This window comes from Pelophylax lessonae (assembly GCF_965119305.1).
Source record: "Pelophylax lessonae genome assembly, chromosome: 12".
NCBI classification, from domain to species: Eukaryota; Metazoa; Chordata; class Amphibia; order Anura; family Ranidae; genus Pelophylax; species Pelophylax lessonae.
Window position 1 is genome coordinate 92,178,877 of NC_138779.1, and position 27,713 is coordinate 92,206,589.

The following is a 27,713-nucleotide window of genomic DNA, read 5'->3' on the forward strand; positions in this document are numbered from 1 at the left end:
GCTGAACACAGGTATTAGAGGCAGTTGCCAGAGAAACTTCATATTGTTGAGCGTGGCCGCTTAGCTATGAGTTTATTTCTCACACAAAAGGCATTTATTAGCCTAGCCTAAAAATAAAAACAAAAAAAGTCCCCAGTGGGGGTCTCCATTACATATATTTATATTTATATGGTTGGTTAGTAAACATATTATCTAAAGTACTTTGTATTTGCTTTGTTCCCTCAGTATTTCTCAGCCTGCTGGTCTGGGCTGGAGCATATGGTCAAAGCAGCCAAGGTTCAAACTTATTGGAAGACTGTCTTAAGGGTCCCCAGTATGAAGAGATGATGGATATTGCCGTACAAGGATTGCCTTCTGTCCCAAAATCTAATCAGAAAAACATTGTAATTGTTGGCGCCGGGATGTCCGGATTATCAGCAGCCAAAGTTTTACAGGATGCTGGTCACAGAGTAAGTTGATGAATTTGTCAGAAGGTACTCAGACATTGGTAGTAACTCATTTTTACCCAGTTGCAATATACTGCACCTTGGTAATGTATAATAAGGTTTGGCAACCCTGGCACGTCAATGTACTAAGTGTCGTTACGTAAAAGTGCAGGCAAAGCTGACATTTTTTTTTTTTTCATAGACATAAGAAAGGGTAAAGAAAAACTAAACCTTCACATTAAAGAACATATGTCAGTGTATCTTAGAATAGCAAAGCTTACTGCATGAAAATTTGTGCATGATGAGCTTCATAAACTTTATTATACAGTATGCACCGGTTTTTGCGCTCTGGCCCAGCAATCGGCTCAACCACACTTGCCAAATTTCTGGTCTGAACTTTCAGCAATGCATATATAATCATGGCATGCACAGATTACATTTTATTGTTTTTGTTAAAAAGCATTACATAACATAATTGATGTGAAGCGATATTAAACTAGAAACCAAAAATGTAATATAATGCAGCATACCAATAGAGGAGGTGACTGTTTTCGTTTTTGAGTCTTTTTCCTCTTTGTTTTTACCAAATGATCTGGCCAGTGTTACACCAACTCTCAAATAATATTTAAACTCTAGATGAAGGAGCACAGGGAGCGCCTTTAGACAGCAGCATTGTCTGTCTGGGGGGAGGATGGTATTAAGCCAGCCATACATGGATTAGAGATTGTCTGTTCGATCCATGTATGGACAGGGTAGTTGTTTAAAAGTCAATCTACTGATCAATTTTTGTATAAAGAATATGAAATATTGTTATGATATTCTGTAAACTTATATTGGTGAGAAAATTTCAAACTAGAAAGTTCTTGTGCAAAAACCCAAAATGGATTTAAACTGTTTAAACTCTTTGAACTGTTTATAAGAGAGTTAGAGCTCACACTCTACATAGACATACTCTCTCACAGTGCAAGGACATGACATGTCTAAGGCTGTATACAGTATATAATTCTCCTGTTATCTTTATTGTTTTGCTGTAGCTATTTTTTTTTTATAGAGATATTTTGTTTTTGTTGGTTGCAGGTTATAGGTAATACATCTCCCATTTTAAAACATTTTACCTGTGGTGCCACATATTGTGGTGGTTTATTGGTGGACTATTTGAAAATATGGGCAGTTGGTTTTGGCTCTTGTAGGCCTCGCCCCGCATACATTGGTTTGGCCCTCAAAGTGCTTATTTGGTTGGCCCTTGAAGTGTAAGATATTACATTCGAGGTGGACGTCCTTTATTGTTTCCTCAACGATTGTCGCTTTTATATAACAATAGACTGTTTCGATTTATGATAGAGCTGGGGGAACGTGGTGAAGCTTTTCTGTAGAGCTGCACGATTCTGGCCAAAATGAGATTCACGATTTTTTAGCTTGGAATAAAGATCACGTTTCTCTCACGATTCTCTGTGTAACAAAAAAAAATTTGGGATAACTTTACTGTTACGATTTTTTTTTTTAATTCATTAAAGTCTATTAATTGCGTTTGAAAGACTGCTGCGCAAATACAGTGTGACATAAAATATTACAACAATTGCCATTTTATTCTGTAGGGTCTCTGCTAAAAAAAATATATAAAATGTTTGGGGGTTCTAAGTACTTTTCTTGCAAAAAAAAATGATTTTAACTTGCAAGCAACAAGTGTCAGAAAAAGGTCTAGTCTTTAAGAGGTTAAACTTCCTTTCTCCCTGGCAGAGGGAAGGAAAAGATACAATGTAATCATTTTGTTTATAGTTACTGGGAGACTTAATGCTGATAGGCGTTTGCCGGGAGGCTTTTTTTTTTTTTCCACAGCTGTTCTTCCTCACAGCTATGCAGCTATGCAAAGAATCAAGCATATGTCAGGTTTAGATTGTCAGGGGGGGGGGGGTGAATCGAGATCGCGATTTTCATACAATTAATCGTGCAGCTCTACTTTTCTGTCAGTATCGATGTTAAGTACCCCTTTAAGTTTAAGTATCAGCAGAACCTCGCTTATTCCTCCTATTTCCCCAACAGTGGGTACTGTTGTGCTTTTTTTTTTTTTTTTTTTTTGCTTCTAGACTCACTAAATTCCTGTTTTTTTTTTTTTTTTTTTTTTAATTAAACAGTTTCTTTATTGAAAAACAAACATAATGGGAATACAATAAAGTACAGAGGTCAGGTAAACTGTGGTAGGATCATCACATACAAAGAACTTCAACATAAACCCTGTGTGGGTACCGTATGGGAGATGCAATATGCATTAAGGAAGGAAATGCATAAATGGAGAGGTAACATGTAATAGGGACCCTCGGGGAGATGCCCAAAATGAGTACAACCCGGATAACCAGACATAGATGTGAATAAACGTTTTAAGCACATGTCTCTGGGGTCTGCAGCCATCTGTCCCAGATTTTATGGAACTTGGAGGGGCAACCCCTGTGAGTGTAGATGAGATGAGTCTTTTATACGGAATAGTGTTATTTACCTCCCTCAATCACTGAATGCGGGGGGTTTTTCACGCATCCATTGTCTTGCTATCTGTTTTCAAGCTGTGGTAAATGTATCCATACTCATGTCAGGGAATATCCCCAACAGACAGGGAGCAGTGTTAAGGGGATCCCATAGTGTCGTGCAGGAATCTGACAATTTGCGTCCAGAATCCCTGTATCTCCGGGCAGTTCCAGAGCAAGTGGTAGATGGTACCCTGGTCTAACTTACACATAGGGCATAAATTACAAACATTCCTCCCATAACTGGTGAGTGGCAAGCATGAGAGATGTGATGTAAGAACGATGGAGAATATATAATTGAGTAAGGTGATCGGACAATTTAGGAGAGACCATTTTACAGGCCTCCAGAGCATCACTCCACTCCTCATCCTCCAACATGCCCACGTCACCCTCCCACTTCACTTTGGGGACATACACCCTCACCGTGGATGTAGGGAGATGGAGCATATTATAAAATATGGAGATGAGGTGTTTAGGGTCAGGGCCCCTGACAATCTCCAGTATCGGGACAGGCTCAAAGCTAAGGGTAGACTGTGGGAATTGCGTCAGAAAAGAGTGGCGGACCTGTAGGTATCGGAAAAACATTTGGTTTGGCAATCCGTATTCTCCCTATAGAGTGTCAAAGGGTTTGAGTGCACCATTTGCAAGTATATGACAGAGGTAACAGATCCCGAAATGAGCCAAAATGTGTGCGTCAGGTATGGAACAAAATTCAGGAAGTAGGGTGTTATGCCACAAAAGTGTGAGGTTGTGAAATTGGGGAAGGGCCAGCCTGTCTGAGACTACATCTCAGACTCGCCTGTAATGGTAGAGTAAGGACTTACTGTCTCCCCGCACCTTGGCTCCTCGGGTCCGCTTACTACAACCGACATTGGGTCAGTGGATGAGTGCACCAAGGAGGGGCACGAGAGGGCCAGGAAATGCGTCCTGTCAGTATTGTTTATGTGAAAGAGTTGGGAAAGTTGCGATGCCAGGTAGTACAGGTTAAAATCGGGGAGTGCAACCCCGCACAAGTCCGTGGGATTCTTAAGTTTTCGCCAGGATACCTTGTGTCTGTTAGACCCCCAAACAAACGTTTTGGGGATGGATTCTATCTGCATGAAATATTTAAGGGGGAGGTACACCGGTGAATGCCAAAGTATATAAAGTATCTTAGGTAAGAGCACCATTTTTATGAGGTTAACGTGGCCCATCACCCCTAAGGGTAGACAGGCCCAGGTTTGCCTCTTGGCCTTAACCAGGGTAAGCAGGGGTTGAAGATTGTCAGGGATATAGTCCGCCGGTGAGTTGGTAACCTGAATACCCAGGTATTTGATGCGGCCCACCCTTTGTAAGGGAAGGTCAGCACAGACAGGTAGGGTGGAAACGTCATCTATAGGTAGTATTTGGGATTTGTCCCAGTTAATTGTAAGGCCTAAAAAATGGCAAAAATGTTTGATGAGGTCCAGGGCAGTGTGCAAGGAGGTGTCTGGGTCAGCTAAGTAAAGCAAAGGATCGTCTGCATACATTCAAATTTTTTCCTCCAGGGGTCCCACCCTAAGGCCTGCTATTCCAGGATGTGCGCGTATAGTGATGGCGAGCGGCTCCGCAGCCAGGGCATAGAGCAGGGGAGACAGCCGGCAGCCCTGACGGGTACCCCTGGCAAGGGGGAAACTTTCAGACGTCCACCCGTTCGTCAGTATCCTAGCTACTGGACCCAAAAAACCCTAAAAATTAGCAAACAAAATAAATTTAAACAGAATATATTGGATAGCGAGAGGGAGGATTTTTTTGATCCCACAAAAGTAAGAAGCAGGAGTAGATCAAGGAGTCCCTACAGAACCAATAGAACCCCAAACCAGGTCATTCATCAGGGAGTGACTCTGACTCAGTAGAAAAGTCTGTAACTTTTTTAGGGCTGAGTGCAAACCCAGAGACGTCTGGAGGCAACCAGCCAAATCAGGAATTATTGAAGGGCATTCAGAAAGAAAAACAAGAGCCAATAATAAAAGGAAGGGAGAACCAGTACAAAACGAGACCAACGAGATCAACAAGATCTCGGAGTCAAAAATCATACAAATAGACAATAAAGACGGAGATCTTAAAGTGGTTAACGTGTCTGAATTTAAACTGAAATTGCTGAATAGGGGATTATCCTTTTCACCAGCATCCTCGATGTCGGAATTCGAGGTGTTCAAAGACATCAGCCTTTTCCTGAGGAGGGTCATATTCCAAATCTGGCATCAGGATAAGAGTACTAATCCTGTCCAAGAAAACAGCATCTCAGACATTGATAAAGAAGCCATTGAAATACTGACGTCCTTGCTTTTGGAGGGTGACCCCCCCCCCCCCCCCCCGAGGTAGAGGCTGAGATGGGCAATCCGGTCCGGAGAGATGCCAAACTCCAGATTAAATCCCAAAAAAAGCCACCATTATCTAAGCATAAAAATATCAAAATCTTTCTTGACCTTGTACAAGAGGATCTTAAAAAGAGCAATTGGGAGAAAATTTGACAATTTGTCTAGGGAGGAACATCTGGCCCTAAGAGAGCTTGAGGAGGCCCCTGGCCTGGTTATCAGGGGCAGCGACAAGGGAGGGAATGTGGTATTGCTCAGCAAAGAGCTCTATGAAAAAGAGACTCTGAGACAATTAAATGATGCAACAACATATAAAAAATTATCTTCTAATCCTTTCCCTCCCTTGTCGCTGCCCTGAACTACAAAATTGGCCTTGCCAGGGAGGTTGAACTAATTTAAAAAAAAAAGAGGCGGACCGCCTTAGGGTAGACACTTACAATTTGTCGACCTTCTATATGATTCCTGCACAAATCGTTGGTTAATCCACCAGGGAGACCCATAGTCTCTGCGATTAAGGGTCCCCTAGAGAAGATCTGCAAATATGTGGACTCCCTTATTAAAGGAATGATTACTGGCCTTCCTTCTTTTGTACAAGATACCAGGGACGTGCTGCAGCAAATCGCCAACTTATCAATAGATGAAAATCTCATCCTTGTGGGTATCGACGTAGAGACACTCTATACGTCCATCCCACACGAGTGGGGTCTAAAAGCAGTGGCACATTTCCTACACCTTGAGTTCCCTAGACTAGGAGCACACAACAAATTTATTGTTGAGCTTTTGGAATTTATGCTCAATAATAATTTCTTCCAGTTTCTTAACATCTATTACCAACAGGTGAGAGGGACCTCTATGGGGGCGCCGGCATATGCTTGCCTCCATCTGGGCCTCTGGGAGGAGCAGGTGGTCTATCCATCCCCGATATACCTCAGCCACTGCCACATGTGGCTGAGGTACATCGACAATGTCCTGCTCCTCTGGAAAGGTACCTTCTCCCAATTGGAAACTTTCATCGACGAACTAAATGAGAACGACAGAAATATAAGGTTGACGTACACGGCCACCAAAAATGATCTCCTGTTTCTGGATCTCCTCCTTTCTCAGGAGAATCATAAATTAAAGACCAAAACCTTTCGAAAAAAGACAGCGGCAAACACCCTACTGGCGGCCGACAGCCATCACCCTAGATCTTTGGTGGAGGGTATCCCGGTAGGTCAGTTCCTACGCATAAAAAGGAACTGTTCTGATCCTTCTGATTACCAGACTGAGGCTAGGGAACTCCATAAAAGGTTTAGAGAAAGGGGATACTCCAACAGAATAATTAAAAGAGCCCGTAAAAAGGCAGCTCTTAGAGATAGAGCTGACCTCCTCACGACTAGGAGGGATCAATTATCTGTACCCCCAAACTCTAAAGTGTCATACCCACGGATAATCACCAAATTTGGGACCCAGTGGGACCAGGTTAAGGGTATCCTGGTCAAACATTGGAGAGCATTGACTGTGTCTCCACTAATAAGTCAAATTGTTGGTCCAAGACCATTGGTTTCGGCGAGAAAAGGTAAAAATTTAAAAGATAGCCTAACCCACTCTGAATTTGTGAGGCCACGAACAGGTGGCGACTGGCTATCTTCTTTACCTCCACTAAAAGGCATGTTTGCCTGCAGGAAATGCTCTATCTGCAAATTTGTCCTCAAGTCTGACTCATTTACCAGCTGCGATGGTTCTGAATCTTTTCAAATAGACAGCTTTATCAACTGTCAGACAACATGGGTCATATACCAACTTATTTGCCCCTGTAACAAAACCTATATTGAACTAAAAGACAGCTGAAAGTCAGAATCGGGGAACATCTAGCAGACATAAAGAAAAAAGATGATAATAAAACAATACCACTTCACTTTTTGGAACATCATAACTCGAATCCTGAGGGCCTTAAAGTAAGAGGCATATATGCACTTAAACTCCCCCTGAGAAGGGGGGACTTCCATACCATTCTGCCGCAGAAAGAAAAATATTGGATTTTTAAAATGGGATCACTCGCCCCCAGAGGCCTCAATATGGAACTTAGCCTTCAACCCTTCCTTGAACGCTAACCTAATACCCCATACTGTGGTAATTTGTGTCTGCAGCCTTGGTCTATAGCTACTTACCTGTGGCCTCCTCCGCCGACTTACCTACTCCTCTTTCTTCTACTATTATTTTTTAAATGTTTCTTCCTACTTTTATTTCTTCCTCAATTTCTATCTAGCAGCACGTATTTACATCCTTCGAGGCCTACAATAAACTGCCAAGTCGATTTACTCTTCTGATGGACTAAATATGATGCGGCCTATGATGATATCTAGAATAGTTGACATCCACCTTTATAGAAGTAATTGGTCTGGCCAAATGTGTTTTGTGGTCACAGTTTGTAACTTTATTATTAATATTGATTTATTTTCCAAATCTACTGTCATAATGTCTATTTGTTTCTCGGATCAATTATCAATATTGATCCCTGCTCACAGTATCCTGTATTTTTTAATCTTTAAATATTTCACCAGTATGATGCATTCCCGTGGAGGACAGATATATTACTTATTAGTTATGTCTTCCCCGGGAAAAACTGAATGACCCTAATGGGGGTGATTTTTATCTTCCATGCGAGGTCATCTAGTTGCCAAAATGCAACACTACGAGATATATGTCTTGAATTTTTAACAGATGCCACAAATTATTTGCCTTTATAAGGGACCCCGCAGGACACCCACCTCCAGCTCTGAGGAAACCGGCGATAGGCACCGCGTCATTCGGACTTCTCCAATGGAACATTGATGACCGTGCGCCCTACGGCCGTATTCAGCGTTAGCCGCCACCCACATCCGGCGTGACGTTGGGCCGCAAACTGCAAGCCCGTCTACTCCCAAGCAAGCTTGGATGAGCGAAGGAGGATCGGCAGAAACGCTAGGCTGGGCTGCACCCATCGCAAGTTTGCTGTCATCTCCCAGGATCCTCACCAACTGACATGCACAACCGCCAGGTGGCCACCGCTATATGAGGTACTGTGTCCGCTGCCTGAGCCAACATAGTCTGGTAATGTCTACCCTGCCTTTGTAAACGTAGCCAATTTACCAGCAAGCCCTGACTGGCTTCTTCCCTATAGCACCGCCACTTTTCCAGGACTACAGTTACAGGCATACACCTTGGCCAGCCAAAAACACTCTGAGCATTGACCAACTTTGTCTAGCTATCGCTGTTTCTAATATGACTGGACATGTTCCCTCAATGATTTTACCACCTGTCTATGCACTGCTGCTTTGAGTACCACTCCTGCTGCTGGGACTGTGTTTCTTCATGTTTTGAGCAAGATTACCTTGCCCTCCCCGCAACTTTCTACCACAATCCCTCCAGCTTGTACCTGCTCCACAACCCGGGTTGTCATTAATGTCCCATTGTGCCTGATATGTTTTTATTATTCGTGTTTTTTTACCAGTGAGATGTGCTACACCTTGAGTCCTCCATGTGTGATTTTTCTGTAATAATAAAGTTTATTCTTTTTTCACCTATTATTTGGTGCCCTTAGTTGATTTTTCTAGGAGAACCCCTGTGTGTCCTGCTTTTTGTAGTGTTTTCTGCTGTTTGTCAATGGCCACCAAATCAGGTGTAATTTTGAGGGACACACTTTTCCCTGCCATTTTTCAGGAACCCTTTTCCAGTGGCAATACCTACAGGAGTCTACACCTTCCCTTTTTCCAGATCCTAGCTACTGGGGCCTGATATAAGATCTGTATCCAGCGAACGAAGTTGGGGCCAAACCCGTAACACTCCAGGCATTTCCAAAGAAATACCCATTTAACAGAGTCAAATCTGAGCCACAATCACCCTAGCACCAGTGTTGTCATGCTGGGCCTGCAAATTCATAAACAGACGTCTCAAGTTGAATGAGGCGTTTCTACCCGGCATGAATCCCGATTGGTTCACGTGGATCAAGGATCCATTTAGCCTGAATTATTCGATTTAGCCTGACAGATAGTATTTTGGCAAGAATTTTGATGTCCACCTGCAGCAAAGAGATAGGTCGGTAAGATTCGGGTTGGTGGGGGTCCTTGCCTGGTTTGGGAATTAGGACAATTAAAGTTTCCCACATGGAAGGGGGCAAGGTGGAGGTTTCAAAGACGTGGTTGATTAGCGAAAGCAGTTGGAGTACCAATGTTTCAGAGTACAGGGAATAAAACTCCACGGGCAAGCCGTCTAAACCCGGGGACTTAGACCTAGGGAATTTGGCTATGGCGTCAATGATTTCGTCAGATGTGAGCGGAGCGTCCAATTGCTCTTTCTGTTCAGCGGTCAATTGAGGAAAGTCAATAGAGTCTAGGAAGGATAACATCGGAGAGGTGTCTCTAGGGGCAGTAGAAGTGTACAAATGGTGGAAAAATTCCTTATATTTCCCTGCTACCAATCTGGGCTCGAATACAGGTACACCACCGGGGAGGTGTAAGCTAATTACCACTGGGGGTCTGTCCTTGCTGTGTACCAGATAGGCCAGGAGTTTACCCGCTCATTCCCCATGCTCAAAAGTTGTTGTTTTCGGAAGAAAAGTTTCCTCCGGGCTTTCCCGTATTGCAACTGGGTAACCATTCTAGTCATCAATTTAAGTTGTGCAGCTTTAGGGGGCGAAGGGTGTGCTACACAATACTGCTCAGTAGAGGATAATTGTTGGGAGGCTTGGATAAGGGTCGTTGTAAAGTCAGAATGGTGAATGGGGACTTGTTTTAAAGTGTATTTACTGCTTGTTTGGAATGCAAATGCTTGTTTTGGATAAAGTAGCGTAGGTCAGAACCCTTGCCATGTGTCATTGCTGTCTGTGTTCCACACTGGGGGGAAGGGGGGGGGAGATCGCTATTGGCCACAAAGAGATAAGAAATCTAAACTTGTAGTTGTTACGGGAGGTGATCTATCAAAGGGGACGCCTGTTCCATTGGCATCTATCTAAGGAGGAGATTTATCATCACCTCCTTTTGTGTCTCTAGAAGAAGAACTAAAGGACAATCTCTGCAACATAACATAGCAATAAAAAAAATGATACATGTTTTAACCTTTCTGCACCATATCCAGAGTTAAAAGGATTCATCGAAAGAGGATTCCATTCAAAATTTTCCCTTCACTCCCCTAGTTTTATATAGAGCAGGAAAAGTTTTGAACATCTTGTAGAAGACCCAGGAGAGATAGTAGTAGCTGAGGGAGGGACAAGGCCCCTAGGAGGTAGTGAGGATCTAGGCATGTCAGATCTAGATATAGAAGTACTTAACATACTGGAGGAATTACTCTTGGAGGGGGGAATCCCACCAGGAGATGTTATGTCTAACCCCTATTACAATGATATCATTCATAGTCAGTTTAGGCCTAAGTCTAGCTTCTACCCCCATCATGTTAAAAATGAATACATCAAGACGTACTATTCTATGGGATATGCGGACTTTAGCAGAATCTGTGCCCGTCCCAAGGGGAAATTAAATACTAACAATCTATCCCAGGATGAAAGAACGGCACTTAGCTGCCTTAAAAAGAATAATGACATAATTATTCGGGTAGCAGACAAAGGGGGAGGAATAGTGGTCCAAAACAGGGAGGACTATATGAAGGAAGCGGTTAGGTTACTCTCTGACCGCAAAACCTATGAGGTCCTAAACCACAACCCCTTACCGGAATATAAGGTAGAATTACAGAAGTTAATTAACCGGGCGTTTACGAACAAAGTTATTAACAAACCTGAGAAGTTGTTCTTCCTAAATAACTACTTCAAAACCCCCATACTTTTACCATATTACAAAGATTCATAAAGACCCAGTGTGTCCCCCTGGAAGACAGATTGTTGCAGCCATGGATAGCATCACCAGTAGGCTTTCCCAATATGTGGATCTCCATCTACAGCCACTGGGTACGTCCCTCCCAGCTTACATTAGAGACTCAACACAAGTACTTGATATACTCCAGAAGTAAAGGTGGGAGCCAGGCTACCTATGGCTATCCCTGGATGAGCTCCCTGTATACCTCTATCCCCCATGAAGGTGGACTAAAGGCAGTGGAACACTTTTTGTTAGGAGCAGAGTTCATGCATTCGGATCAATCAGAATTTATCTGTGCATGCACTCAGTTCGCATTAGATAGAAAATACTTTGAGTTCCAGGGAGTACATTACAGACAAACAGCAGGCACAGCGATGGGTGCACGTTTCGCACCGTGTTATGCCAATTTATTTATGGGTTTCTGGGAGAAATTTAATATTTGGACCCAGAACCCATTCGCAGAGCACCTGGTATACTACGGGCGCTATATCGATGATGTGCTCATCATCTGGGATGGCACTGTCGATAAGGTGGTGGATTTTGTCAAATATTGTAATGCTAACCCCTTTGGGATTAAATTCATGTACGTAGTAGATGCCAAGTCCCTTGTGTTCCTAGATTTAGAATTATCTTGGAATCAAGAGGGGGGTCATTACATCAAGGACACATTTTAAGGAAACGGCTGGCAACTCTTACCTGCATTGGAGAAGCTGCCACCTGCCAAAATGGAAAGAAAACATCCCCTATAGTCAATTCTGCAGGTTGCACAGAAATTGTACAGATACTGTAGAATATTTGTCGCAAGCTGAAATACTGGAGAGAAAATTTGTTGAGAAGGGGTATGCCTTGCAACATATACATCTGAGGAAGAGGCACTGCCTCAAAACGAATCAGCCTTTGTTCTTCACGAGACATTGGACTCATCATGGACGTTGCTCTATGGAACTGATATGCTGGAATATGTCATATGTTTGTGAGTAGTTTACTTTTATCACTTTTTCAATAAAAGGATAATGCGCTAGGCTGGTGCGCCCTTTTCTTTGTTTAAATTTTTAAGTGTTTTGTCGAACACCCCAGTCGTAGAGGGCAGCAAAGCTTAGCCATAGTGGATGCCAAGTGAGAGTTCCGGGATAGAGGCAGCCTGAGAACCTGGTTCTGAGCGCAGAAGCAAGATGCTCAGCATCGCAATTTTCTTTTTGGAACATATACATAGAGCCAGAGACCGCTACCTAGAGGGTTGTGAAAATATGGAACCTACAGGGAAGAATGGGGCACCTCGGGTTATAATATTCATTACCAAATATAATGACCAACACTGGGCCATTAAGAGGGCATTACAGAAACACTGGCCTATCCTGAGGCAAGATTTAGCCCTCAGTAGAGTGCTCCCAAATAAACCCAAGGTTGTATTCAGATGGGCCAATAATATTAAGAGCATGGTGGCACCTAGTAAAATTAAAACTAAAAGGCGTATAGACAGAGTTACCAGCATTCCCGTGCTCTTTAACATGGTAGGCTCATATAGGTGTAAACAGAGCAGGTTAAGGCCTGCTCCTTTATGCAACATGGTAAAAGTAGTTTTCTGTCCACAGAAGGTCGCTCTTACAACATCCAACAGTTCATTAGTTGTGGTACACAATTCATGGTCTATGGTCTGAGGTACCCCTGTGGTCTGCTCTACATAGGGAGGACAGTCAGGGCTATGCGTACAAGATTTGGAGAACATCGCAGAGCAGAAAAAAGATAAGCATAGCATGCCCAGGCACTTTTGTAAAGTGCATGGAGGTAGCACTACAGGCCTGGAATTATTTGGCATTGAAGCCATATTTATGGCTATCCCAGAAGGGGAAAGGTTCTACAGAGTGTTTAGACAAGAAACCTTCTGGATATTCTCGCTTGGGTCCATGTTGCCAGGGGGACTTAACGAGGAACTGGAAGTAAACACCATTATCTGACCGTATACTGGTGGAGTGGATATATATATATACACCAAATATTGGTGAATATATATATATACGTATATATAAATATATTTTAATATATATCTTTTATTTTTTAATACTTTTTAGTAAGTTTAAAGTTCACAGCATATTTATGGTATTATTATGGATACATATATATATATATATATATATATATATATATATATATATATATATATTCATGTGTAGTCTAATTTTCCAAGGGTTGTGTGTTTTTTATTTATTTTTTTATTTATTTTTTTATTTTTAGCACCTAGTATGTTATCGACATATAAGGATAGTTGCTTAGTACTGTTATACATCTTATGTATTTCCATATGCTTTATTCTTATAATGTCTTAAGATTTCATATTTATATTAATTTTAATTTATTGTCCATACATTATACTATATTGTATCAATTAGGTTGTATGGCAGCCCGATAGCCCCTTGCTCCTCCCCTCTATTATGGGTGACACTAGTCCCTGGTCTGACCCTTTAAATGTAAATGTCCACAATTAGGGCCAGAGGATACGGGTATATAATAGGGAGGCAGTACAGGAAGCAGGGCGTGTGAGTGCAACTTTTACTTGTATCGTATTGTCCATTAATAAAGCGTTATTACCCGAGGTCTGCGTGCGCTCTCTTCCCTACAGTCTAGTATTTGCATCGTATCTGCCACCCAGTGGAGTACAAGAGGAGCTGCAGCGACCTGGATGGATCTTATACATACAAATCGTAACAAGTAGGGATTGTACCTAGGATCAGCGCCTATGTCTGGTGAAGTGTCCATATATATATTATTTTACCTGATATGTGTATGGGTTGTTGTTGTGAACATCTTGTAGCACCCTCCTAGGTAGGTGCTAGGAAATGTATATTGTGGCCCTGTCTGCTTATCAAGGGGGCCAGGTGTGTCTGTTGAGTCTGGGGAGTCTCCCCACTGTGTCCAATGAGGGCTGTTATTGGACAGTGGAGGAAACCTAGCCAATAGCGCACCAGGACTTGTATCTACCCCAGAGGGCGGAGTCTGCCGCAATGCACCCAGGGACGGGGTATAAGTCTGAGGGGAGCACATGACGGAGCATCTTTGATGGGAAGCAGAGTCCCAGGAGGAGGCTGACGGCTGTCACTCGTTCTGTCAGAGGAAGCAAGTGTGTCCTGGGTGGTCGGCCTAGAGGACCGCAGACTGAGCTGGGCTGCAGAAAGGGATCCAGAGTGCTGTGGACCGAGTGGAGCTGTTGGGCAGAAGTTTCCAGGAAAAACAGTGTTGTGAGTACTCGAAAGTGCCCAGGGGTCTGCCTAGGATAGGAGATCACTCCAGAAGGTCAAAGGGTTCCGGGAGCCAGCTAACCAGTAGAGAGGTTTAGAGAAAGGGGGTGCCGGTGTCTAAACCCTGAAGAGAAGTGAGAAAAAGGGGACACCAGTGTTCAGCAGCGCAGCAGTGTATACAGATAGCTACCTCGGCAAGGAGTGCTTAAGGGAGCTTAAAGAGGACTTCTTTATGCAGAAAAGCAGTCACAAGTCAGTTCAGCGTTAACAGGCATCAGGTCAGCGTTAACCAGCGTTAACCGGCATCCTGCCAGAGTCAAGTCAGCGCCAATCAGCATTTTTCAAGTGTCTCTGCCAAGTTGTACATAGTTGAGCCAAAGGAGTATCCCACTCATCCCTTCTCCAATCCAAGTTACAAAAAAAATACAAAAACCCAAAGTTACTGGACTGGTCATTGTCTCAGTGCTCACACTTGGAGAAACATGCACAAAGGTACTTTTGTTGCTCCGGTGACCCAGGGGGACCCATATCCAGCAAAACAGCTGGGAAGTGTGCTACAATCTGCCAGATTTTTATTACTGTTGGTGTCTCTTGGGCACTTCTTGTTGAGTTGGCAGATGTAAGTCTCTTCAAGGTGGACACCGGTAACAATAAAAACCCAATAGATATTTAACCCTTTCTTACTCTATCAAAAAAGTTTCGCCTGGAATTCCAGTTTAATTGAAGGTGGGTAAGATTGGTGTTAGTGGAAACATTACAGGAAAATATTCATTCCATCTTTTAAATTTCAGGTGACAATGCTGGAGGCCAGTAACCGTGTAGGAGGTCGTGTACTGACCCATAGAGATCCAGAGGGCTGGTATGGAGAACTTGGACCCATGAGTATTCCTCCATCTCACAGGTATCCATAAAAAGCTTTTATATTAATAAAAAAAAAATTAAATATAAAGTTCATCTTTGTAAGTTCTGATAGTTAAAAACTACGGCTGCCAATTCCTAGAGGATTCAAATTTTCACATTATCACTCACACTATATAATGTTCCACTCTATCATCTACAGTAAGTGCAGAGAATCCAGCTCTTTCCCAGAAAGTGCAATTGACCTTAGTTGTGAAATTCATAAAACGTGCATCTGTTAATTTTTACAGGATTACACGGGAATTCATTCGCCAGTCTAATTTGCAGATGAACCCTTTTATCATATCTAATGACAACAATGTAAAAATGTTCAATAACATAAGACAACTGCAAAAGGATATTGATAAAAGGCCAAACCCGTTTGGGTTTGCATTGACCCCTGAGGAAGAAAAAATGTCCGTTGATGACCTATATTCAAAAGTGGCAGATAAGGTAAACAATGTGTCTCTCAGAACATACTATGTCTTAGTATTGTTGGATAGAGGGGAGCAACTGGCAATATATATATATATATATATGTATATATATATACAGTATATCTATATATATAAAACATAGTGCGCAACAGTGATAAGTCTCAGTGCCAGGCAATCAGGTCTTCCCACAGGCCATATATAGAAAAAATGAAGAAAGGATTGCTGCGCTTAAAATTTATTATAGAAAAATTACAAAAATAGAAAATTCCTGCAATATTTAACACTGTACAGGAATTTTCACTTGTATGTCTTGTTTCTATATTACATTTTAAGTGCAGCAATCCTTTCTTAGTTGATGTATATATATATATATATATATATATAGAATATATAAATTAATATAAAGTCTGGTGGGTTGCCAGCTTTATTCAGCAGAGGTTTGCAAATAAAACAAAATAGTAAAATAAATTCTTGCCGTCCAGCGCTAAACTATACAGGAATTTTCCTCACTATATGATGTGGGGCTGGTCGGTCCCCATCACTAGGGATAATCGAACTTTTGAAAAGTTTGGTTCGACCAGAACACCCGAACTTCCCGAAAGTTCGGGTCCGGATTCCAGAACCCCATTGAAATCAATGGGACCCGAACTTCAGTAATCAAAAAACACCATTCTGAAGCCCTAAAACACAATAAATGCCCCTAAAAGTGCCTAGGGTTCTGGGTCATGCCCCAGGGACTATTAATCACACACAAAAAAAGTGATTTTTGATAGAGAGCCAATTATTGAAAAAATTATTGAAAAAAAAAAAAATGAGATTTCTTTGGATTTAGTGTCTGGGGGGTCTAAAAAGTGTACCTGTGAAGTTTCAGCTCTGTAGCATGTCCAGAACCAGAAAAAAAAAAAAAAAGATCGTTTGTCTTAGAATTGCAGTAGAGCAGGGATAGGGCTCCGCTACTTTCACACCTGGCCATTTTTGTTGCAGGCGTTTATTGGGCTTTTTTGTGGACGTCTTTGGAGGCAGGCATGACATCTGAACTTCTGTGTAGGGGTATATATACACATACACACATATAGGTGTGAAAGTAACGGAACCCTATGCCTGCGCTAATGAAATTATTTGCAGGGATGTGGCTTCGCTCCTATCACACCTATATGTGTGTATGTGTATATATACATATATGTGTGTGTGTATATATACCCCTATACAGATGTTCAGATGTTATGCCTGCCTCCATAGACGCCCAAAAAATGCCCAAAAAAACACCTGCAACAACACACCTGGGCGTTTTTGTTGCAGGCGTTTTTTTGGGCATTTTTTGTGCGTCTTTGGAGGCAGGCATAACATCTGAACTTCTGTATAGGGGTATATATACACACACACACAGACGTCCACAAAAAAGCCCAATAAACGCCTGCAACAAAAACAGCCGGGTGTGAAAGTAGCGGAGCCCTATGCCTGCTCTACTGCAATTCTAAGACAAACAATCTTTTTTCTATGGCGGTCACCCTGACATGGGAGAGTTTGGTCACCCTGCCATAGCAGTCAGAGTCAATCCACCCTACACTACACTACGGTCACCCTGACACTTAACACTTTCCCTACAGAAACTAGATTATTGAATCTAACTATAGTGGAAAATAGTACCCTAACTACACTAGATATCCTTTTCCTCACACAAATAATTGCTAAATGACACTTTTGAAGCAGGAGTAACAGAACTGCTTCCACTCTCTTCCACAGCCCCTATATTACAGTGCTAGAGATTTGGCGGGGCTATGTTATATACTGGGGGGCGTATTCACTACTGATTGGCCTCTGGACCCCTTAGTCACTCCAATCACATTCCTAGCATCCTCCTGCCCCCTCAATTGGCTTTTACTAATGTTTCTGGTCCAATCACGGGCTTTTAAAGCCCAGTTCCTGTCCCATTGCATTTTGGTCCGTTCTGGTTGCCGAATTCCGAACTTTTTCCGCAAAAAGTTCGGAATTCGGCCGAATTTCAAACAGTCAATGTTCGGGTCGAACCGATGGTCGACCCGAACCGTTCGATCATCTCTACCCATCACCCACAAAACATATGGTAAAGCAAACCTTTTCTTTTAATGTCCAAAAAGAGCTCCTCTCTCAGATTCCCTTCTGAGTCTCAGGCCAGAGCCTTCCTGTGCTCTCTTCCTGTTCATTTAAAGTCCACCTGAGCATGGACTCAGGTGAACCACAATCTCTGGACCTGAACCTAGCCTGTCACAGAGGCTGGAAACACCCGGGCCAGGTTACGGTTCAGTCTCTCACTACAGAACTATGCGAGGTGAAATATAGCGATTTATCTACTACCTCACCTCGCATACCGTCACTATATATATATATATATATACTGTATATACAGAATAACCTTGTGCTACCCACACTAACCCCTGGTTATGTAACTCTAAGTTAACTAATCCTCCTGGATAACCATAAATTAGATAGAGGTATACCCAGAACTATAGTACCACTACAATCCCCAAACAATTCCTACAAGCATGAAAAATCAATTACCGTATATACTCGAGTATAAGCCGAGTTTTTCAGCACATTTTTTTGTGCTGAAAACATCCCCAACGGCTTATACTCGAGTCAAGGAAAAAAAAAAAGTCCCTGGCCGCTCTGACGGGCTTAAGCTTTAAAAATGGTGCCGCCCGTCGCATACATGTCACCGCGCACACGCCGACACGCCGCGGCGGCGCGTGCGCAATGACGTGTCGGCGCCGGCGGCGCCATTTTTAAAATTAAGGCGCCTCTGGAACAGGTAAGTGAAACAGCTGCACTACCTGCCATTATGCAGGACTGCGGGCATACTACAAGGGATGCAGTGCTGTGGGCATGGTCCACCTGTACCATGCCCACAGCACTGCATCTCCTGTAGTATGCCCACAACCCCGGATCCTCTTGTACCATGCCAGTACCCTGCATTCTCCTGCACCATGCCAGTACCCTGCATTCTCCTGCACCATGCCAGTACCCTGCATTCTCCTGCACCATGCCAGTACCCTGCATTCTCCTGTACCATGCCAGTACCCTGCATTCTCCTGCACCATGCTAGTACCCTGCATTCTCCTGTACCATGCCAGTACCCTGCATTCTCCTTCACCATGCCAGTACCCTGCATTCTCCTGTACCATGCCAGTACCCTGCATTCTCCTGCACCATGCCAGTACCCTGCATTCTCCTGTACCATGCCCGCCGCCCTGCATTCTCACCCTAGGCTTATACTCGAGTCAATGATTTTTCCCATCTTTTTGTGGTAAAAGTAGGGGCCTCGGCTTATACTCGTGTCGGCTTATACTCGAGTATATACGGTAAACAGCAATGAAATATAAACATTTGCAAAAGTCATACTCAAACAGTGCACAATAACAATCTGTGTAAATCTATCTATCTCCATATATATATATATATATATATATATATATATATATATATACAGTATATGTACAGTATATAACACTTTTTCATACAGTCCACCCAAAAAAAAAAGCGACAAAAAGTTATTTAAAGAATATATTACCCCATCATATGCTAATATGTGTCCGTCATGGTTGTAACATGTACTTGTGTAAAAGAGTATCCTATTCTCTTTTTTGCTTTCTTTGTGTGAAATACCTGGTGTTCCTGCCAGAAATGCTATTTCAAGCTGACCATGGTAAACATGAGAACACATCCATCTCAGCGTGGTCAGTTTTCTGGCTGTGCTGGAAGCACAGTTTGCCTGTCTTCCAATAGACAGACTTATTCTAACCCCCCTACAACCTGCACTGGGAATAGCTGTCTATCTAGCTCTCTAAGCCCTTTTGCAGCTGAGAACAGAGATTATGTGATCACTTATTAAAATAGAAAAAGAAAGGTATTTATAATGTTTTTTTATACTGTATATAAAGCAATAATTTGCCTTTCCTTCCTATTTTAAACGCATGTCATGTTTTTAAAGGTGAGGGTTCACATATGCTGTAAATTTGTTTTCCACCATAAAGAATACACCAAGGTGATCGTCTTTACACTCCATACACTTACATTGTGCGGATCATTGTTGTGGAATCTGTATGATGGAAATCAATTTTAAAGGACCGTTCTTCACTTTAAGTGGACTGCATAAGGAAGTGCTATATGCATATATATTGATTTACTCTTTATTGTGCAGTTTGTTACACATATTTTGCACTTTTGAGTTTTGATTATGATTGTTGCGTATTTATTATATTTCATTCTTGTTTGATCATTATATGCATGTAGGGATTGTATGGGGATTGTGGTGGTACTATAGTGCTGGGTATTTCTGTATAAAGCTAAAAGTATATGCCTAGCAAGACCAATGAAGAGACAGAAACAGGGACAAACAGATTGCCTGTATAAAGCAGGCAGAGAAGAGCAGAGGGAGTCATGACTAGGAGCAACAGCCTAAAAATACAGACAGGAACAGGAGACAAAGCTGATGCAAACAGGCAAACAGGATCAGAAGCCCTAAGCATGATATAACCTGGCCTTCAAAGAAATCTAATCTTCATTGTAACTTCTCACATTTTCTTTCTTTAGTTTGTAAGAAAAGTTGCTGGAAAAAACTGCTCTGGAATCCTGGACATGTTTGACAAAGTTTCTCTTCAGGTAAAATTATTTGGCCAAGACAATAGCACTGAGGCTCCATGCACACTGGCTTAAAAATCGTTGCTACTACAGCACACCTCCCAACTTTTTGAGATGGGAAGGAGGGACACCTATTAGCAAAAGTATGTAGGCATAGGACACACTCCTTGCCACGTCCCCTTAGGCTCCATGTACACGGGACGTTGTTAAAAGTCCCTTTGAATGCTGGAATTTTTAGGACGTTTGAAACGTCCGTTCGGTCGCGTTTGTACCCGCGTTTAGCAGCGTTTGCGTTTAGAAGCGTTCCTAGAGGTCAAAAAAATTATTCCCCTTTAAAATGGAAAAACACGAACGCTAAACGCGGGTCATCGCGTTCAGACGCGTTCGGACGCGTTTGTGCGTTTGAAACGCCGGGAAACACACGTTCGAACGCAAATGATTGCTTTCTTAAAACAGTCCCTGAACGCAACTGCCTGCAAATGACTGTAAACGACCTGGTGTACATGGACAGATAAGATAAAATGTAGATGGGTTCAGGGGCTTCTGAAAAAAACGCCCAACTGCTCCTAAACGGCCATTTCCAGCGTCCCGTGTACATGGAGCCTTAAAGGGGAATTATATACAATAAAAAGATTAGTTCTACCCACTACTTTTTTTTTTTTTTACCACTATGTTTCCTTTTATATTGGCTTTTGAAATGTACAAATGCAGCAATTTACAAATTGGATGAAAGGTTTAGCGCTGGGAAACACTTTTGAAAGATAAAAAGTGCATTTTATATACAACTACAAATAGATCAGACCAAAATGAGGGACAAATGAGGAGGAAAGAGGGACAGAGGGATTTTATTCCAATTCAGGAACAGTCACTTGAAATCAGGAACAGTTGGGAGGTTTGCTACAGGAGTTTTGTGTTCTGCCTGTAGAAGTAGCTCAGTGTTATCCAATGTGTCCATGTGTGTTAGGACAATTAGAGGCAGAAAAAAACTCTCCTAAACTCGCATAAACTCTGTATAAAAAAATGCTCTATATGAGCGTTTTTTTCTGCCAGGGTAAATGGTGTTTTTTAAGCCCAGTGTGCATGGAGCCTGACTAGATGTGTATTTTGCTTTCCACATTTGCATGCACAAAATCAGCTGGGATAACAATTGGGCAGGTATCTGCTACACTTACACAAGGGATGCGTTTAGCTGGTTGTGATGTCCAGTTCTAAACAAGGTAAGTTCCCATTTTTAGAACATGTGTGGGACATCAGCACTTGTGGACCTGTTAAATGTTTGAATAATGCTTATTAAAGTTGTAGCGCTTCCCCCTCAGGAGTATAATGGGACCCCTGTTCACTTCTGAGCCCTAAGTGAGGCACAACCCCTGCTGGCACCATCATAAAGCTGTAACTGATGTCCCCTTGGTTATCACACAAAGGATAAACACACAACTGTTGATTAAGAAATCAGTAATATTTAGTTTATATAAGATTCGGATGAGCAGTAATTTAGGCACAAAATTAACATCTGATGTACATAAGGGAGAATCGCATATACCTAAACAAGCAACAAAACACTGAACGGTGGCCCTTTAAATAGACCCAATTGTCTTGCAGGACAGAGTTGTAGCCCTCCTACTGAGAGAAATTTTCCCTATACGATCAAAAAGGAAAAGAGAGAGAAAGGAATGTTAGGCTAGTTCGCTTGTGGGCTCCCGGCACCAGAGGCAAAGTTTAACTCTCTGAGGTTTTGGTAAAAAAAATGTCCCATATAGAACCTATCACACAATGTGGAAAAAACTCTTCTGTCAGCTTAATGGAGCTCTCTCCGTTGGTGCACAGTGTTCCCCATTAATAAATGCGACAAGCTGGGAAGTCAGGGGGAAAGGGGGAGGCAAATGGCGCTGCCTAGAAGTGTCCAATGAATGATGCTGTGAGCAAGGTGACAAAAATTAAAATCTAAATTGCAAAAATGTAGAATGTCTAACAAAATTGGAATAAACTCAAAGGAAAGTGTCTTGTGATCATATAGAAATGGAGTGCCCAATAAAATTGAAATCTTTTGAGTGAAATCTAAATGAATAAATAAATACGTTGGAAACTTGGTAGTTGAATGGCGGTATGGGGGAATCGGATCAGCTAAATTTAACAATAATAGGTCATAGTGGATTAAACTACAATAATAAGAGTTCCTCAGATCAAAAGTGTCATCACATAAAAAATGTTATCACATAAAAAATGTTAAATAAATGATACCACAACGAGGGGGATCGGATCCGATAATACATATATAATATACTAAAATTGCACAATTTCTTAAAACATTAAATAAATATAATGTGCAAAAAGTGACAAAGTGGCAGAGTGAATATAAATAGCTCAAGTAATAGTGTCACATATACCCAAAAGTATTAAAGTGACCAAAATGTGATCCCATATGGATCCGAAGTGTAGCTGAAAAAACTAAAGTGATGAGGTGCTATTAGATTAAGTGGTGTGCTTATTCCCCTATAAATAATCAATAATCAATATTATAACACACACTTTCAAAAAAGTATGGTATGATGTTACTTTTTAACATTTTAGGCCAATTTGTTTTTTGCTACATATTTTTTGTGGGACTGTGACATAGCGGCAGACAGATCGGACCCCTGACTGATATTTTTGACACTTTTGGTGGGACCAGTGACGTTACTACAGTAATCAGTGCTAAAAATATGCACTGTTACTGTAATAATGACACTGGCAGGGAAGGGGTTAACATTATGGGTGATCAAGGGGTTAAATGTGAGCCTAGGGAAGTGATTCTAACTGTGGGGGGCAGGGCTTCTGAAATGACCATAGAGACATGTGTTCCTTTATAGAAGGATCACATGGGCTCTATGATCATTCAGGGAGAAGAACGGTCAGCTGTGTTTATGCGCGCTCGTCCCCTAGCCTTTTGAGAGTGAGCGACGTATACCTACGTCACTTTGCCCAGGAGCGGCTGCCTGCCGCAGTATATCTGCAGTGGACAGTCGCAAAGTGGTTAATGTAGCAGTGTGAAGCAATTGCCTTGCTGCTGAGGGGGCTCTTTCTCGTTGTCCTCCTGCGTCTGTTGTGGTGCTTATGGCAATGACCCGAACTACCTGCCTGCAGGATCGACTATTCGCTCAGTATGCTCAGCGATCTGGAAATCTCCTCCTCTGCTCTCTGGCCCAATCCGATCCAGCCTGTGGTCTCCTCAATCAGCACTCCCTTCTCTCACAGTCCTATTCCAGCTTAACTGAATAAAGAAGTCCTGCTTGCAGCATATAAGTTCCGACATTCTGAGCATTACTATACTAGTTCCTGTGCCAACTGCAGTGCAGTGTGTTACAAAGTAAAAATTGTGACACCGCTGCAACTCACCACATGTACCCTTGTACATGAAGTTTAGTAAGTTCCCATCCTTGCTAAACCCTGATACCATGTTTTTATTTTTTTCTGAAATAGTCTGTCCTGGCGGATGAAGGACATTTAAGTGCTGGTGCTATTAAGATGCTTGGAAACTTCATGAACACTAATAGTCAGCCCTACGTCTCATATATGGAAGCAGCTCTGGATACGTATATTTTTCAAACCCCAAGGTACAGTAACAAAAGTAAATGCATACATTTGTCATATTCCCTGTATTTCCCTTTATACAAATATATATAAACCAAAAGCTTATAGAGTGGTGAGTTGAACTCCCCTGGGTTTGGTTCGAACAGGGTTCAGCAAACTTCATAGTAGACATGTGCAGAATGAAAACAATTAATTGAGTTTAGTTTAGATTCCGTATTTACATTAATTAGTTTAGTTAAATTCGTTCAATTCGTTTTCAGAATTCGTTTCATTTATTCTAATTCAAATTCAAATCGATTCCCATGTAACAGGCAGCGCGGAACAGCGGCTCAGGACTCACCTGCCCATAACCCGGCTTCTCTCGCCCATCTGAGCCCTCCGATCCTCGGGACAGCCTCCCATTACACCACGGACCCGGTAGGCATGGATAAGTTTGTCCTGCACGGCCCCCACTCGTCCGCCCCCCCGAACAGGGCTCCCGCTCCGGAACAGGCCTCAGGCGCCATGGACGTGGCAGACACGGCCTCGCCTCCTGTCCTCACAGCACCTCAGACTGTCGCATCTCCTCTCCCTGAAGCACAGGTGGCATCTCTGGCACAAGGGGTGGCCGCCCTGCTGTCCCCGACTATTACAGCGGCGGTGGACAATGCGATCGCCTCAGGGATGGCACAGCTCCGGCGGGAACTGGGGGAACACACCCACAGGCTGCAAGAGCTCGAGCACCGTGTATCAGACATTGAGGAAGAAGTGCAAAGCTCTTTTACACATGACCAACACGCTAGACAGACCCAGCGCTATATACTGGAGAAGCTGGATGATCTTGAGAACCGCTCTCGGCGTAATAATCTCAGAATAATTGGTCTGCCTGAAACCTATCAACTGGATTCACTGACTGACATTTGCATGACCCGTGTCCCTGCAGCCTTGGGGATAAACTCTCCTTGCTCCGTGGAAAGGGCGCACAGGATTGCCCCCCCCTCAAATGAAAGGAGATCCCCCCGTCCCATCATCGTCAGATATCTCAACTACGCTGACAGGCAGAATATCCTCAGATCTTTCAGGAACTCAAAAGGACTGCAAATGGATGGCCACAAACTCCTGATATTTGCGGATTATTCCCAGGAAGTCTCCAAACGCAGGAAAGCGTTCCAGCCGATATGCCAAGTGCTTTACAACAAATCGATCAAATTCACATTGGCCTACCCGGCCACGCTTCGCATAACGGACGCTTCAGGTGATGCTAAATCCTTCACCCACCCGGAGGAAGCCGGCCATTACCTACAGTCTGCTTTTCACATCACTCTGGATTCTTCCGCAGGTCACCCCCCCCCCAACGCTCTCCAGGATCTCGGGATCAAAGCAATCCTCGGAGGGGATCAGCTAAGAAACAACGGCTATTGGGCCATAGATCCAGATCACATACCCGCTGAGGACTCCCAGTTTTTGGAGCTCTGAGTGTTTCTTTTTTTTCTTTGCAGCTCCGGGCACGCGAGTCTGAGCGATTACCCTTGGTTTAGGAGTACTGAGTTTCTCCTCTGTCTCCCTGGTTGGGTACTATTGCTGGTAACGTTTTGTTATTCTTATCTGTACTGATTTACTTGTTTAAATATGCTGTGGCCGTGGGTACTCCCAGGTGCTCTCTCGGAGTGCTGCCTGATAGTCTCCCCGGCTTTTATCTTGAGACACAGTTTCACCGGACACTGCTTCGCGGGACTCAAGTCCCCTCCTCCCTCCTCTCCTGCTTTACCGAGGATCGAGAGACAGTACTTATCCCAGCCTCTTCAGGGCAATGAGCAACGTCTCCGGTAACACTGTTCCTTGCGATGGTTTCTGTTACATGCGGAAAAAAGGGAAGCGCAGGCTTCCTACTATGTGTCCTTTGGGACTTTTGCTCTCAGGCCTAGATAGGGCCACCCTAACCCTCTTCCCTAGTCAACCCTATCATGACCTACCCCCTCATGATTTACCTTGTTACTTGTTTTATGGTGTATGGAGTCATTCAACTGTTGCCAGGTTTTATTACAGGTATTTGAACCTGCTCTTTAGTCCTATCCAGTCTTGGCTGCTCATATGACAGTGGTAACTTGGAATGTAAAGGGCCTCAGGTCCCCTCACAAACGCATGGCTGTTCTTCGGCATCTTAGACGCCTGAAGGCAGACGTGGCGATCTTACAAGAATCTCATTTACATGCTGATGATTTCCATCGCATGAAGAAGTTATGGGTGGGTCAGGTACACGGTTCCCCTGCAATCCAGGGCAAGGGAGGAGTATTGATACTGCTCCACAAACGGTTTTCCAGTGTCCTCCCCTCCTCACACTTTGACGACCAAGGCCGCATAGCGCTTCTACACCAAACTTTGCAGCAAAAATGGACCCTTGTGGGAATCTATGCTCCCAATTCCCCCCCTAAATCCTTTTTCCACTCCCTCACACCGCTGCTAGCTCCCTACCTCCATCTACCTTTGATGGTGGTGGGAGATTTCAACCAATGCATGTCCCCCCTCAGAGGATAGGGCAGGGACCCTCACTTCATCTCAGCCACTCACTGCACCCCACTCCACTTGTCTAGCCTCCTTTGCCTCCAGTTTTCTCCTCACTGACACGTGGAGACTGTCTCACCCACTCGATAGGGAATTTACATTTTTCTCGCACCCTCACAACTCCCTATCCCGCATAGATTATGTATTTGCAAACGACCTCATGCTCCCCTTTACATCACGCACATCCATCCATGACATTGTGATCTCGGACCACGCCCCTGTTTCAGTGGACATTTCCTTTACTTCCCACACTCCTGGGGAAAAAATTTGGAGGTTCCCCTCATATCTTTCCAAAGACAAAGACATCCGCTCTGTCCTTCATGACACCTGGAAGGACTTCCTAGCACACAATTCTTCCCCGGACTGCTCCCCGACCCTCCTCTGGGAGGCAGGCAAAGCTGTCTTGAGGGGTCGCGTTCTGTCCTATGCCTCGGCCTACAAGAAAAAAGTAAATGCTGCATACCAGACCGCTAGCCAGAGCCTTAGAGAGGCTCAGGCGGCACTTAATCGCTCCAATACCCCCCTCCACAGGGAGAATTGGAAACTGGCAAAACTGCACTTTGAACAGTGGGCGGAGGCGCAGGAGAGTCTGCACTCCTCTTTTCGGAATTGGCAATTCTACAGGTTTGGGAACAAGCCCGGTAAACTTCTGGCCTCCCTCTGCAAGCCTCCTTTCACTCCAACGAATATAACGGCTCTCAGAGACAAGCAGGGCTCTGTGGTCCCCCTCCGAAATAGTTGAGGTCCTCGAGCGATACTACAGCTCGCTCTACGGCCCAGACCCTATTGACGAGGCAACGGCATCGGAACTTATAGAGACAGCGCACCTACCCTCAGTGGCAGAGGAGCATCTTGCTCTCCTAAACGCTCCCATCACGGTAGATGAAATACTATCCACCATTAAGCAACTCCCCCCTAACAAGGCCCCAGGCCCGGATGGCTATACATCTGATTTTTACAAACCTATGGCCCCTGACTTAGCACCTACCCTTTGTGATGTCTTCAATTATATCCTCCAAGGAGACCCCTATCTCCCCACGGGCTTCCAAGCCCTCATTAAGCTTATCCCGAAGAAAGGCAAGGACCCCCTGGATCCTGGTACATTTCGTCCCATTTCCCTTCTCAACCTGGACTCCAAACTGCTTTCAAAGATTATGGCCAATCGTTTGGCCTCCTTTCTCCCCACCATCATCCATCCCGCCCAAGCAGGTTTCACCCAGGGGCGATCAGCCACTTCGAACATTCGAAAGGTTCTGGTGGCGTTGGAGGCTGCCCGCAACGACCCCGCCAAGAACTGTGCCATAATCACCCTCGATGCT

The 27,713-nt window shown here is 43.4% G+C and overlaps 1 protein-coding gene across 1 annotated transcript in view; it reads left to right on the plus strand.

The window, feature by feature from the left end:
• Window positions 1-230: 230 nt before the first annotated feature.
• The window catches only part of LOC309568883 (L-amino-acid oxidase-like), a 99,434-nt gene continuing 71,951 nt past the window's right edge, over window positions 231-27,713 (plus strand). The window contains 5 exon segments of the mRNA XM_082274666.1: window positions 231-449; window positions 15,127-15,236; window positions 15,484-15,685; window positions 20,239-20,307; window positions 23,743-23,876. Of these exon segments, the coding sequence (XP_082130792.1) occupies window positions 324-449; window positions 15,127-15,236; window positions 15,484-15,685; window positions 20,239-20,307; window positions 23,743-23,876 (641 nt within the window). The 5' untranslated portion in view covers window positions 231-323.